Genomic DNA, 12,841 nt, shown 5'->3' on the forward strand with positions numbered 1-12,841 from the left:
CTCCACTTGTTGAAGAGCTGAGTTCTTATTAGCTTCCAGCCTACCAAACACCTCCCTATTCCACACTTTGATTTTTTGCTTCAGCTCCTTCATTTTAGTGGCTAATCTGAAACTGGCCCTCCCTCTCACCTCAAACCCCTGCCACCAACCCCGAAGAAGGTCCGTAAAGCCATCAGCTTTAAGCCACATATTTTCAAACCTAAACAGGGAAGGGCCCCTCCTTAACCTACCCCCCATCAACAAGATAGGAAAATGATCTGAGGTAGGTCTGGGCAGCCTGCTTTGCATGACCCCATTGAAATGATCAAGCTAATTCTGGGTCACTAGGAACCTATCCAATCTAGCCCAAGCCTGATTATTCCTCCCCCCACTCTTGGTAAGCACACCCCCTTGCAATGGAAGGTCAATGAGCTTTAACTCATCAACAATCTGGGCAAACCTTCTCATTGCACTCGTTAGCCTTCCCTGATTACTCCTTTCCCTCTGGGATAGGATGACATTGAAGTCACCCCCTAAACACCAAGGATCATCCCAAATACCTCTAATCGCCCCTATCTCCTACCACATACACTCCCTTTCCTCTATAGAGAAAGGCCTATACACACCAGTAAACATCCAAACTAGCCCATCTTCCACGTTCCTCAGCCTACAAGAGATTGAGAAGTTTCCCACCTCTATTTCAAGCACTTCCAGGGTCCTCTTATCCCAGCAAATCAATAAACCTCCCGCAAAACCATGGGCATCCAAGGTACCCCAATTGAGAAATCTACCACTACCCAAGCTTCTCACCAGCCCCTCTGTCATTGCCTGAATTTTGGTCTCCTGGATGCAGAACAAATCCACCCTTTGACTTCTGATCATGGCCTTAATCACCTTTCTTTTGGAACTGTCGTTAGCTCCACGAACATTCCAACTCAAGAGTCTTAGCTTCATTTAACTACCATGATCTGACACCCTCTTACTTGCATTCCACATTTCTGTTTTTCCCCCCCTCGTAGTTAATTGAGCACTCTAATCTTTTCAATTCCCTTTCAAACTTAGATTTTTCTAGAAGGTTTTTGTTGTGGACTCTTTCCCTTCTCTTTCAGATTTTAACCAAAAAATCCGAAATGTCTTTCTCTAGACCTTCTATCGAAAACCCCAAAAACTTACTGAATTTGGCCATATCACTTTCCTCCCAACTATCCTCCTCCCAACCCTTTCCTTCTCGTGGCATAGATTGAACTAAACACAACTCCTTTCCACAGTTTTCCTTGCAGCCATTGATAACCTCCGTCAATTCCTAGCGGCTGACATTCTCCTCTTCTAGGGGTCCCGGAGTGAGGAGCATGCGTAATGGGATTTCCCTCTGGGAAGTCACCCTATCGTCCCCAGAAAGATCGCAATACTCCCCTAATGGAGTCCGACCGAAAAAGAAAGAAAGAGAAGATGAGGACCCAAAACAAACCACAAGGGTTAGGAGCACACCCATACCTCGACGCTTCCTCAATTAGGGCACTATCAGTCCTTGATCTCTCCACAGAATAGAGTTCCTCCTCAATTTGCTTCCGCCGGCCATTTTTCACCTAGAAGGAAAAGCTTTCAGCGTCTGAACCCCTCAAAAGACTTGGGCCAGCCCACACCAGTGGCAGGGCCACACCAAAGCTGCCCACCAAAGATTGGGATGGGCCTCGGCAGTCGTCCATCCTAGCCAGCCCAGGCGCCCCAATGGCCTCCAAGGCCTTAAACCTCCTAGAGCCCTCCAAAGACGAAGGCCCAATAGAAGACGACCCAACCTTAGGAAAAGGGGATAAGACTGGGTCAAGCCCAATGGGCCCCCTATAAGTTGTAGGCCTTCCTGGTCCCCCACTGACAACCCAACGAGGCCCCAAGACCGAGCCCAATGAAGCCCCGACCCACCTATCTGCCCCCGCTCCCATCAGCAGACTGCAAGTGGGTCTCGATCCTTGCGTCGTCAACCTCTTCCAACACGCGCGTGCAGAGATGTCACCCTCAACCTCTCCTTTCTGCTCCGCTGTTCTTCCCCCTCCTCTCTGCCGGCAACAATCTCATTACCGGCCTTACCTCCCACCACAAGGTTAGCGAATAACACACCCCTTCGACCCCAATTTCCACCACGCTAAGGATGTCATCGCCGTTTAGCTTCACCAGAATCCTTGCCCATTGCAACTCCTCCAGCTTCTCCGTTTGAGAATCAATAGCTAAAAATCCCCCACACTTCTCCCCTACCTTTCTAAGGATGGCCTGATCCCATAAAGAGATGGGTAACCCCACGATTCTCACCCATGCCTCGTTTTTCTTCTCTCTTTTCATCGGACACCCCGTCCTAGGGCTCCATTTCTCCAGTTGCAGAAATGTCTTCCCTAGCAAAATTCCTCCCAGATTTAGAGCTTTTTCGGCTTCAACCACCATCTCAAACTCCAGCAGCACCTTTCCCCTTTCCAACTTAGCCAAACCTAAGTTGCCCTTCAACCCCCAAGTTTGTGCCATTTGGGTCCCCCAACTTCTCAAGTCATCCCCTTTCACTGATTTTGGATCCCACGAGCCAACGAGGCAGTGATCCAACCTTTTTAGATTTTGGCTGAGATCCTTGTGGCTTACTTCCACCCTAGCCACTGACCTGCCTTTGCGATTTTGCAGATTAACCACTTCCGCAAAACTTTTCCCTAAAATGGGCACCGACGGCATCGCCTCGTCCTTCTGACTCTCCTTCCTCTCCGTAGCAACACCCAAAGCCCTAAGCGTCTCCACCATAGAAACCCAGCCCCCTTTCCCTCCTCTTCCTTTGGGGATAAAGATGTTGAACCTTTTCTTCTCTAGATCCTCGACACCCAGACGGATGAAGCATCCCCCCTTGTTTTCATCACGCAACAGCGAGTAGATCCTCCCTCTTTCCTTCTAATTTCTTATCCATTTGCCAGTTCACGTGTCCTTAATGCATAGAGCCAAACTTTCCACAAAAAGCCCTAGACTATCCGAACCCATCTTAACCCACGACGACACCCCTCTTTTCCTTTCCACAATAATGACTTGCACTTTGCCCTTCTTCTTTTCTACCTCGATCTCGAAGGTCTTCGACTCCACCTCGAAGCTGCTCTTCCTCCGGCTGTTCCAAGGCTCCAAGCGGACGATGCTTTCTGCACCATCGCTCGCACACAGATTCACTCGCTCTCCTCCCTCGCTCTTACTCTCTCTCTCTCCAACCCTCTCTCTCTCGCTCTTCTCCATCGCATCATCACAACATCTAGATTTTGAGAACTTAAAAACCTTCTGACAGTCCTCCTTTTCTTCTTGGAACCTAATCCTCTTGTATTCCAACTTAAGATCTTCATGTAAACAAAAAACCAAGCACAAGCTGCAACCAAACCTAAGCCTCTCCCTGGGTTCCACAATCATTTTTTCTCTTCCTTCTAAAATAGACCTTGTCCGCAGAAGGAGTACTCTTGCTCTCTACTACCACACCTTTTCCATTATCTCTAACAATTCTAATCCTCAAACTCTCTAAAACCGACTGAACCTTGACCATCTTCCTAGGCGTGAGGCCCTCAATCTGAAAACCTTCCAACGGGAGGGTGGGAGTATCTAACTCTGGGGATGAAACCTTACCTGAGACGCAAAGCATCTCGGGCTACTAAGTGATTCCCTAAGGAAAGGACAGTCTTTAAAATTTCGGTTAAAGGCTTCTAAGGGGAACGCCACACCTTCAGAAAAGGGCACGCCAACACAACGGCTAAGCTCAACACCAGGAGAATTCAAAAAGGGAACAACCTGAGAAGCAAAGTTTGACTCCAACGGAATCGAAAAAAAGGGTTGGCACCGAAAAGAGGAAACAGCAGAAACAGAGGAGACAGGAAGAGATTTTGGAACAAAAGCCCCAGCCAAAGGATGGCCCTGCTCAGAGGAAGTTGAGAAAGGAAGACACACCTTGTTAACCATACTGCAACGCGAAAGCCCTTCGTCTCCCTTTGTCTCCCCGATGATATCTTGGGAAATTTCTGGAACAGGAGAAAGAACGCCCTTATTGGAGACTGAACTGCACCGGAAAATGGCTAAGATTTGCTTCCGCCGAACCACCCCCATCTAGGTTACGTTTCAGTGCAAAAGACGACACCTTTAGGCTTGGAGGCCAACTTCTTGTTTAACGCCTTGCAGAGACTAAGGGGCCTTTTATCTTTGACGACTCTTGAGAGTGAACAATCGACATTACCTCCTTTGCAGAGGATCCCCAGCATTGGAACTTTGAGGGCAAAGGTGCTACAGGGCTGCCATTAAAAGATCCTACTTCTGTTTCGTGGGTTGGACCAGCAGGAGGCCCAAAACTCTTCGCCCCAAACTGGGCCCTAACAGATTGGGCTTTAAACAAGGCATCTAGCTTTGTTGGCCCGATAACGCTTCCCACCGCTGGGCCCAAGAGACTCCCTCCGTAGCCTTTCTCCGCCAAATTTGAAACTGAAGAATGAGAACGGGAACGATCAAGAGTCCTCCAATTGTAGCACTCATTGTCCCTAGTAGTAACACGTAGCCCCGCAGAGTTCTTTGGCCTCTGAGAGACGCAACCTCCCGCTAACATCAACTCGTCATTGCTCCGAGTTGACTCAAACCAGAGAAGGTCGTCTCCTTCAACTTCTCCGATGACTGAAATTGCAACCGTGAACGACGAGGCCCCATCTTCCACCTCTAGCAGCGCGGGTAGCACGACATTTGGAAGCATCTCCTCCCACAACTTACCTTCGACAGGTCTACAAGCTTTAGAGAGTCTCGTGCCACCTTCGTTACCTTCCCCCACTTCTGCAGAATGTATCTCAGCTGAACCTCGTCCCATAAATGAAAAGGAAGGCCTCTTAGTTCTAACCAACCCCTTCTAAATTTTCCAAATACAATCGTATTTTCTCTTGGCGACCATCTCCTCAGAAAAACAGGCCCTCTCACTATTAAACTCCCCTGATCTTGAAACCAATCAGCTCTCCTTGCAAAATCCACGCAAAAGCACCCCTTGTAAGCGGAAATAGGGGTTACAGACACCATTCCTTTCATATCCATCATCCTCGCAATAGCTTTTCCTACATAAAACCAATCTTGAACTTTTCCTTTGCTTTCACAAATTACAGCTCTGACCCATTTTCCAACTGGCAACAGAGCTTCGTTCCTAGGTCCTTCCTCTGCAACCACATCTGCATAGGACCGACCTCCTCTATAAATGCCCTTACTCACCTGAGAATCTTCAATCGTCTCCTTCAAGGCTCTTACAACTTGATCAGACAAGTCTTGCATTGAAGAAATCGTCTTCCTAAGGGCTTCCCACCCATTTCCTTTAACACCCTCAGGAACAACTAGAACTAAAGGTTTCCTCTTTGTAACAAATTCTGTAATTTTCATAAATCTCCCTCTACTATTGAAACAAATCTCCATCAAATGAGTCCTAGTCTTGCCCCTAATCTTTCGAATAAAACCCCTAGAAGCCTCCAACTCCACAACTTTCTTCAAATGCTCCGACAACCAATCCAACTCCTCCTCTCCAAAACCTATCGAGACAACAAAACCTCGACTTCTCTTTGTTATTGAGATCTAGGTTCCCCCATTAAAGCTTTCAAACTTTACCTGGAAAGCCTTTTTCTCCACTTCAAAAAACTTTGCCATCAGACCCCCAATTAGCCTTATTTATAGGCTTTAGAAAACCTTCAAATTTGAACAAAACCATGAAAATAGAAAACCTTGAAAAAAATGTTTTTACCAGCCAAGTTTATCTTAAACACAATTACATGTTTTTCCCACTTCTATGGCTATAACAACAGAGTTTTAATAATATTTTCCAAATTATCTAGTAACTCCAGAGACGAATAAAATAAAGAATACATACATATATATATATACATATGTATTTTCAACAAACAATTGAGCGTAGAAAATCATATATGTATATAGAAATATTAATGAAATGACCAAATAAGTAAATAGAGAGAGCCCCTAAAACAAAAGGTGTAACAATAACCTATTAGTTGATGCCACCACGACAACTTGTGGTACAGATGCTGACAAGGGCTTATTGGAATCCATCAGGGTAAATAGCTGAGAGGCTAGACGAATGTCTTGTTCTCTCCTGCACATGAAACATGTCATACATACGTAAATAGACAAGTTTCTTTTTCTATTTTTAACCAGATATCAACAAAGAGAGAAAATTGGAAAACAAAGAAAGACAAGCTAGGAAGTAGCCAACAGATGTATTAGCACATTCCATTGTTCCCAGGTTCTCAATTGATCCAGATTGGCATGTTTCAAATTATTATACAGGAAAAGAAACAATCAATAGAAAACAAAAGCAACAACCTCTGCATTTTGCAAACAAGAAACTAATGTGCTTTGTGAAATGATGAGAGAGTTATGGATGGATTTAGCCTAAAGTATAGTTCGGTGTACAGAATACATAAACTTCACTATAAGAAATGAACACATGATTGACAACAGTTATTGTTTTGTACCTTAACTCTGTTTTCTTGATTTGAACCATACCTTAAGTTTATCTCGGACATAATTTACAAATCATTCCCAATTCCACATTGATTAAAGTTTCATCAAACATAAAGTTAAAAAACTTGCATACCTACAACTATTTAACCATGAACTGACATTGTTTCTAGATAGATCAAAATTCAACACCAGACTGAGATTTAGAATTTTGATGATTTTCACCAAGCCGTCAAGCCATACATAATATGAAGATGTCTTCCACAACAATCAAAAAAGTAACAGAAACGATTGTTTGGAAGTGACTGCATTCTCATCAATGTTTAAAATCTACTTTGACCCAATCAACCAAGCTAGGGAAGTAGCATATTTCCATTTTATTCCTGCTTATTATACGTCAGTTTTTTAAAGAATCCTACATTTACCTCCTTTTCCCACTGCTGATGCACACTTTTTTTTTCCATTCAAGAGTTCTTAAAGTGATTTTTCTCACTAGTGACGTTAATTTCAGTTATTTGAACACAAAATCATTAAATAGATAACTCTGCCACAAAACTTCATACTTCTCAAATTATCCCAACTATGTATGATGCAGTATCACTAACCCAGCTGACTAACCAAGTCACTTGGCCAAATTTGTTGTCCAGATCAGATTCCAAAGTTTGCTTTCAGAACAATCAGCACATTTATCTGATTTGCCAGTGAAGTGATCGTATGAACACCAGCTATGACTTCACCTAGAAGCAAAAATGAGACATCTATATTCAATTATATCAATTAGACTTGAGATCAGATCCTGCCAACATATCAATTACATGGTAGGGAAAGAAGTCTAATTTAATAACTAATGCGAGTTTTGTGAGTCTAGAGCTTGGAAATCTTTAAGATGGACCATCAAGTGAAGGGTCCAAATCTCCCTATGCATGAGATTACGGATTCAGAGATTAGGTAGTTCCCATATAAAAATATTTTCTTTGATAGGCAGACAGAGAATAAATTAAGCAGAGTCTAAAAAAAAATAAAAGTGGTGCACCCTATGTATACAAAGTGGTATACAAGTCCTTTATAAAAAAACTCATCTTCCAATTACAATAAAAGATGTATTTATCAGCTTTCTTATATGTATTATAACAGAAACACCAATTAGGGTCACTTCCATATTAAACAGATAGGAATTTCATCCACTCAAGGTATGGGGAATCTAGCCAAAACCAACTTATTAAGTGGAAGGGTATGTGTATGACTCAGCAAAAGAGTGGGGCTAGGATTGGATGAGATTTCTTTAAATAGAGCCCTTATAGGTAGACAGATTGGAGATTTCATACAAAGCAAACCCAACTATTGCATTTTGTTATTAAAATTAACTATAGTTTGCAAGCTTTATGAATGAGATGCTAATGCTGGGGAAATACATCATAAAGTTGCCCTTGGAAAGCCATCTCCTGAGGTTTTCCTGACCTCTATTTCCATGTGAGATCCATTGTTAAAAATAGATTCAAATTCATTTTTGGAGAGATTCAGGGCAAGGAAATCGACCTTTGAAAAATTCCCTTCCCACTTTTTTAGAATTCAAGGTGGAGGAACACCACTAAATCTTTTTTGATAAGTAAGCAAGAGTGGAGGAAGACCACTAGCTCTAATCTCTGCTCAATCTTTAATCCTACCCAATCTACTTTCACTTTTCTCCTGTATTTCAAGAAACTGTCCACATATCAACCTCTATTTGTATTTTGTAAGGAGCATTGCTGTTCCTTGGAGAGGAGGGGTTTGTTTACCTCCAAATATTTCTTTTAGTCAATAAGGTAAATAACTTGGAAAGTCAAGGGGCCCCTCCCAAAATAAAAAATAAAAATAAAAGATAAAAAAATAACAATAAATAAAACATTTGCATGATTTGTAACTAGGAGGTCACTACCAATTATATGACCCAATGTAAGAAGACTTATAAAACCAACCAACCAAGACAGAGGCTTCGCATGCTTAAGAGTAGCATGCAACACTTGTTTCTGCACTGCCCCATCTCTAATAGGCTATGGCAGAGGTTGTTCAATTTAGTTGGGATTTTGTGGAGAGGCTCCAAAAGAAATATGTTATGAGGACCATCTTCAATGGCTTTGCCAAGGGGTGTGCCTGTGCAACATTGTGACTATTTGAGTTTTATGGTTGGAAATGAATCTATGATCTCCAAAAGCAAACAAGGGTCAGGACATGAGATGTCAGACAAGTAGGTTATTGACTTCCCTATGATTTCAGTCAGAATGCAGTTGGCAGTCCATTAGCATTATATCTATGGAACGGAAGTTGTGTATCTAGGAAATTAGAGGAAAGCTAATATTTTGGCCAATGACTCCTTCCTTGAGTATTCTAAGGTTGAATCTTTTCTAAACATTCATTGGGGTCAAATGGGATTTGTGTATAAGCTATTCAGAGACCACAACAAAAAAATTCATTTGGGCCTCCCTAAACTGGCAGGGAACAATTTGGCCATTGAAGCTGAAAACCTACCTCTCTTAGAGGGCTTTCTACAGGATTATGAATCTAAAGGCTGAGGTGATCCCCTTGTTTAGGTCTTGGGGTTTCAACCTGAAGCAGGGGCACATGCCAGTATGGATGTCACATTAGGAGAAGTTTGGACCAATACATTAATATGGGAACCACTTTCGGATGGCATCCTAGGTTTGTGGTCCAAGTGAAGATGAGCCAAACAAGAGGTGAGCAAGAGCCTTAACGCTTTTATAGGCCACACTTTTCCCCCATGAGATTGTTTTCCTTTGTGGGAAGGATCTGCCATCCTTTTTTTTTTTTGGATAACCGAGGAACCTTCCATGGCCAAGCCCTTAAGACTCTCTATGGGGACCCAAACCTTGAGATATTGACCATCCTACAACAACCATAAACAAGGTATCATCAGTGGCAAGTTTTGAACCAGAACAACTTATTAAGACCACACTTCCCAGTGCTCCCCCTGACCAACTGGGTTACCTGGTGGGTGCTGGGACTGGCCTTTACTTCCCAGTGTACATTTTGGCACATTTCGTGTGCATCTTCTATCTTTAATAGCAATCATTATCTTCTTTACTTCTTCATTATATTTTTTATTATTAAATAAAGATATTTAAAGTTCGCTTAAGTAATATAGATAGTTGCTACATACCTAGAACTACGACGAGGACAAAGGGCATCAATTTCATCTATAAAGATAACCGATGGCTTGCCAGACACTGCATGAGAAGATGCTTCTGAAAAGGCCTCTCGCAGAATTCTCTCACTTTCTCCAGCATGTGCTCTGTGAACAGTATGTGGACTGCAAAACATTGCCAACCCCAAAGAGAAAAGACAAAGACATAAATAATATAAAACCACCATAGCTTGAGAGAATTAAATCTTCAGTTTCATGGAAGGTTTGAGAACAAGCAAAGAGAAATGCTCAAAAGTTGTACCGGGAGCAAACTAACAAAATGGAGAGCAAAGACTGCAGGAAAGTGATTTTTTTTTATTTTTTTTGATAGGTAAATAAAGATTGTATTAAAAGAGCACATCAAAATACACAAGACATATACAATAGTCGCCAAAAGAAAACGAATAGAACTTTTTTAACCATCATTTGCAGAGAAGATCACCTAATCAAATGCAAATAGATTTCCCCTTTTCTTTTTCTTTTTCTTTTTCTTTTTCTTTTTCCTTTTTTTTTTTTTTTTTTTGGATAGGAATGAAATGTATATAGGTTAAGATGCAGCACCTTATGGTAGTTAAATGGGCACCGCATTCACGAACAACTGCACGTACCAAGCTGGTCTAGCAATGCAAGAAAAAATAACAATTAGAAAAAGAAATTTCAATAATCAGTCCTAACACTTGAACAAGATAACTACATATGAAGAAAGCACATTTTGAATTAACATAATTTAGCAGAAAATCAAGAACAGCAACAATAATTCTCTGTATTCCAACCTGAGTTTCGGTTTTCAAACCCCACAACCCTATTAGAACATTATAAAGAACAAGAAAATGGAGGAAAATGATGGAACAACTTAAAAATAAAATCTTTTATCAAGCTCATTTCAGCATTTTTCCCTTCTTATCAAAATAGAATCTCCAGAACAGTAAACAAACATGGAACAAGGAATTCACAATTGTGCACAAACCAATATATTTGAATATTCATTCATACATTGACGCTTCATTCCCAACAAAAAATAGGATGAAGGAAACAATAAAGCAGGAGTTCATAGCGATCAATACCTTTCCAGTACCAGGGGGGCCGTATAACAGTAAACCGCGCGGCCACTGAAACAAATCAAATTTAATATACAGTTAGAACTACTTTTACTGCCTTTAGGAAATAAAACCACATCCAATTTGTGCTTATAGAGACAAAAGAAAACTTTCAAAAACCAAACCGATAACAAATTTTAATGGTTTAATTTTAAAAATAAACACATAAAACAATTCTCATCTTCCTTTCCAATTACTAACAAGCTTGAATTTCTTAAAACCCAAAAACCACATTTTATTGGTTCCTAAAGGAGTAATGCTATTCAATCCCAATAGCTTCTCAGATCATACATAGTGGCAAAATAAATCCTATATCCTATTTCATTATAATTAATGGTTGTTTCCTATCAAAATTATATATCCCCTGCCACTGAATGTGTCGGATGAACAAATCCAAAAAGAATTCTGTGTGATTTGGCATTCTCTTTCTAACAAAAACCCGTTTTCAAGAAATGAATCAAAAACAGTATCCGAAAACATTGTTAAACATTTTTTCCTGTGTTATCTCGCCATCGAAAAGGTACAAAGGAGATTACTTTGAGACCGAGCGTTTGAGCTTCACAAGAATAGTAGAGTGGGAATGTGATGAGTTCTCTGAGAGCTTCAAGTGCTTGGGCGTTGCCAGCAATAGCCTCCTCTGCTCTCCACTCATTCCTGCCATCGCTGCTACTGCTTTCCATTGATAACCTAAATCAAAGCCCTACAAAATGAACGAAAAAGAAAAAAAGAGGAAAGAAAAAAAACTCAGAAATCCGTTTGGCTGCTGAGAAAACGAAAGAGAACGAGGAAAATTATTCACAAGTTTACTCTGTGCTTGCGTTAATGGCGGCAAAGCTCACAGTTTTTGGCATCCCAATACGAAGCCGCTTTGTTTATAAAGAAAGAAGGATTTGGGCTCGGGGGCGGGCCCGAACAAGAGAGAGGTGAACGCTTTCAACCGTTTGATTTTAAGCATTAACAAAATGTAAATAATTTTTCTACATTTAAAAAAATATATTTTTCAATACGCAGTCTCCCAGCTCGGGTCCATCCCCATGGGCCTAGGCCCGTGTCAAAGGAAAGTACCATCCCAATTTGGGCCTAAGCAAGGCTGTCTTTGACAGGCTAAGCAGGAAAAAGTCCACCTTCAGGATATCGATCAAGGCAAAGTCAGACCAAGCTGTTTGCTCCATTCCATCCATAACTTCAAACTCATCCAGTCTCAGAAAATCTGTTTGGTTGCTGAGAAAATGAAAAGAAAATTTAGTTCTTCAAAACTTTGAATGAACAACATTATAAGAAGTGAACAAAAACCCTAGATAAACCCAAATGTATATTTAGCCCATAGCTTTTGGCATAGCCTAATGCGTGACTGTCATGAACAAATGTTTTTTAAAAACAATTCTCAAAATTAGGTTTTTAAAGAACCGCTTTAAAACTTCACAACTATTTTTTTAGGAATAAATTACATTCGTAACTCAAATTTAAAAAATAATTTTCTCAACCTATTTCCACCAAGAATACCACGTCTTTCCATATATACAACTATAAACAAGAACCCTATAAAATATTTAATTCCCTCCGTCAAACAAACAATTAAACTTGTTGCATGTTCGCAATGCTTTTTCAATTCCACCCAAAAAGTCTCACAAAGACTTGTAAACAATGCCTTTTAACTTCATATATGTATTGTTTCCTATAACAATTATCACTATATATGTATATAAAACAATAATGCACAATACACGGAAAAAACTACCTTCAAATTCTCCCAAAGATTTCATGAATGTAAAATCATAGACTCAAAGATCGCATAGCTATGATTCATTAAATATAAAACAACGATCACAAGTGATATACAAATTTACTTGACAGTTGTTCCTCCATGAGATTTACACTTCAATAACTACAAATAATCTTGAGAAGGTGACACGACACCACTATGCATGAATTATGAATTTCTCTTATGAATCCAAGAAGAAGAATCACCAACTTTTAGAGAGTTTTGAAAGCTTAGGGGCATTAGTTCCTGAGAGAACTATCTGCTATTAGAAGGGGGATAAATTTTTGTGTAGGCTTAACCCATCTTCAATTGATAAAACTTAACCAGTTGAACTTGTTC

At 40.8% G+C, this 12,841-nt stretch overlaps 1 protein-coding gene across 5 annotated transcripts in view; it reads right to left on the minus strand.

Annotated features, from left to right (window-relative positions):
* The window catches only part of LOC100254300 (cell division control protein 48 homolog B), a 57,235-nt gene extending 45,565 nt beyond the window's left edge, over positions 1-11,670 (minus strand). Inside the window, exons 1-6 of one of the 5 annotated variants that reach the window (XM_010657685.3) lie at positions 11,548-11,670; positions 11,277-11,440; positions 10,708-10,752; positions 10,205-10,255; positions 9,620-9,769; positions 5,990-6,097 (exon numbers count right to left, since the gene is read on the minus strand). In XM_010657685.3, coding sequence (XP_010655987.1) covers positions 5,990-6,097; positions 9,620-9,769; positions 10,205-10,255; positions 10,708-10,752; positions 11,277-11,401 — 479 coding nt within the window. In that variant the 5' untranslated portion in view covers positions 11,402-11,440; positions 11,548-11,670. Of the gene's footprint in view, positions 1-5,989; positions 6,098-9,619; positions 9,770-10,204; positions 10,261-10,707; positions 10,753-11,276; positions 11,441-11,539 lie in introns of all 5 variants that reach the window. The other 4 variants (XM_010657684.3, XM_010657686.3, XM_002267166.5 and 1 more) reach the window with 4 other exon arrangements.
* Between the last annotated feature and the right edge of the window lie 1,171 nt (positions 11,671-12,841).

This window comes from Vitis vinifera, chromosome 10 (assembly GCF_030704535.1).
Source record: "Vitis vinifera cultivar Pinot Noir 40024 chromosome 10, ASM3070453v1".
Lineage (NCBI taxonomy): Eukaryota > Viridiplantae > Streptophyta > Magnoliopsida > Vitales > Vitaceae > Vitis > Vitis vinifera.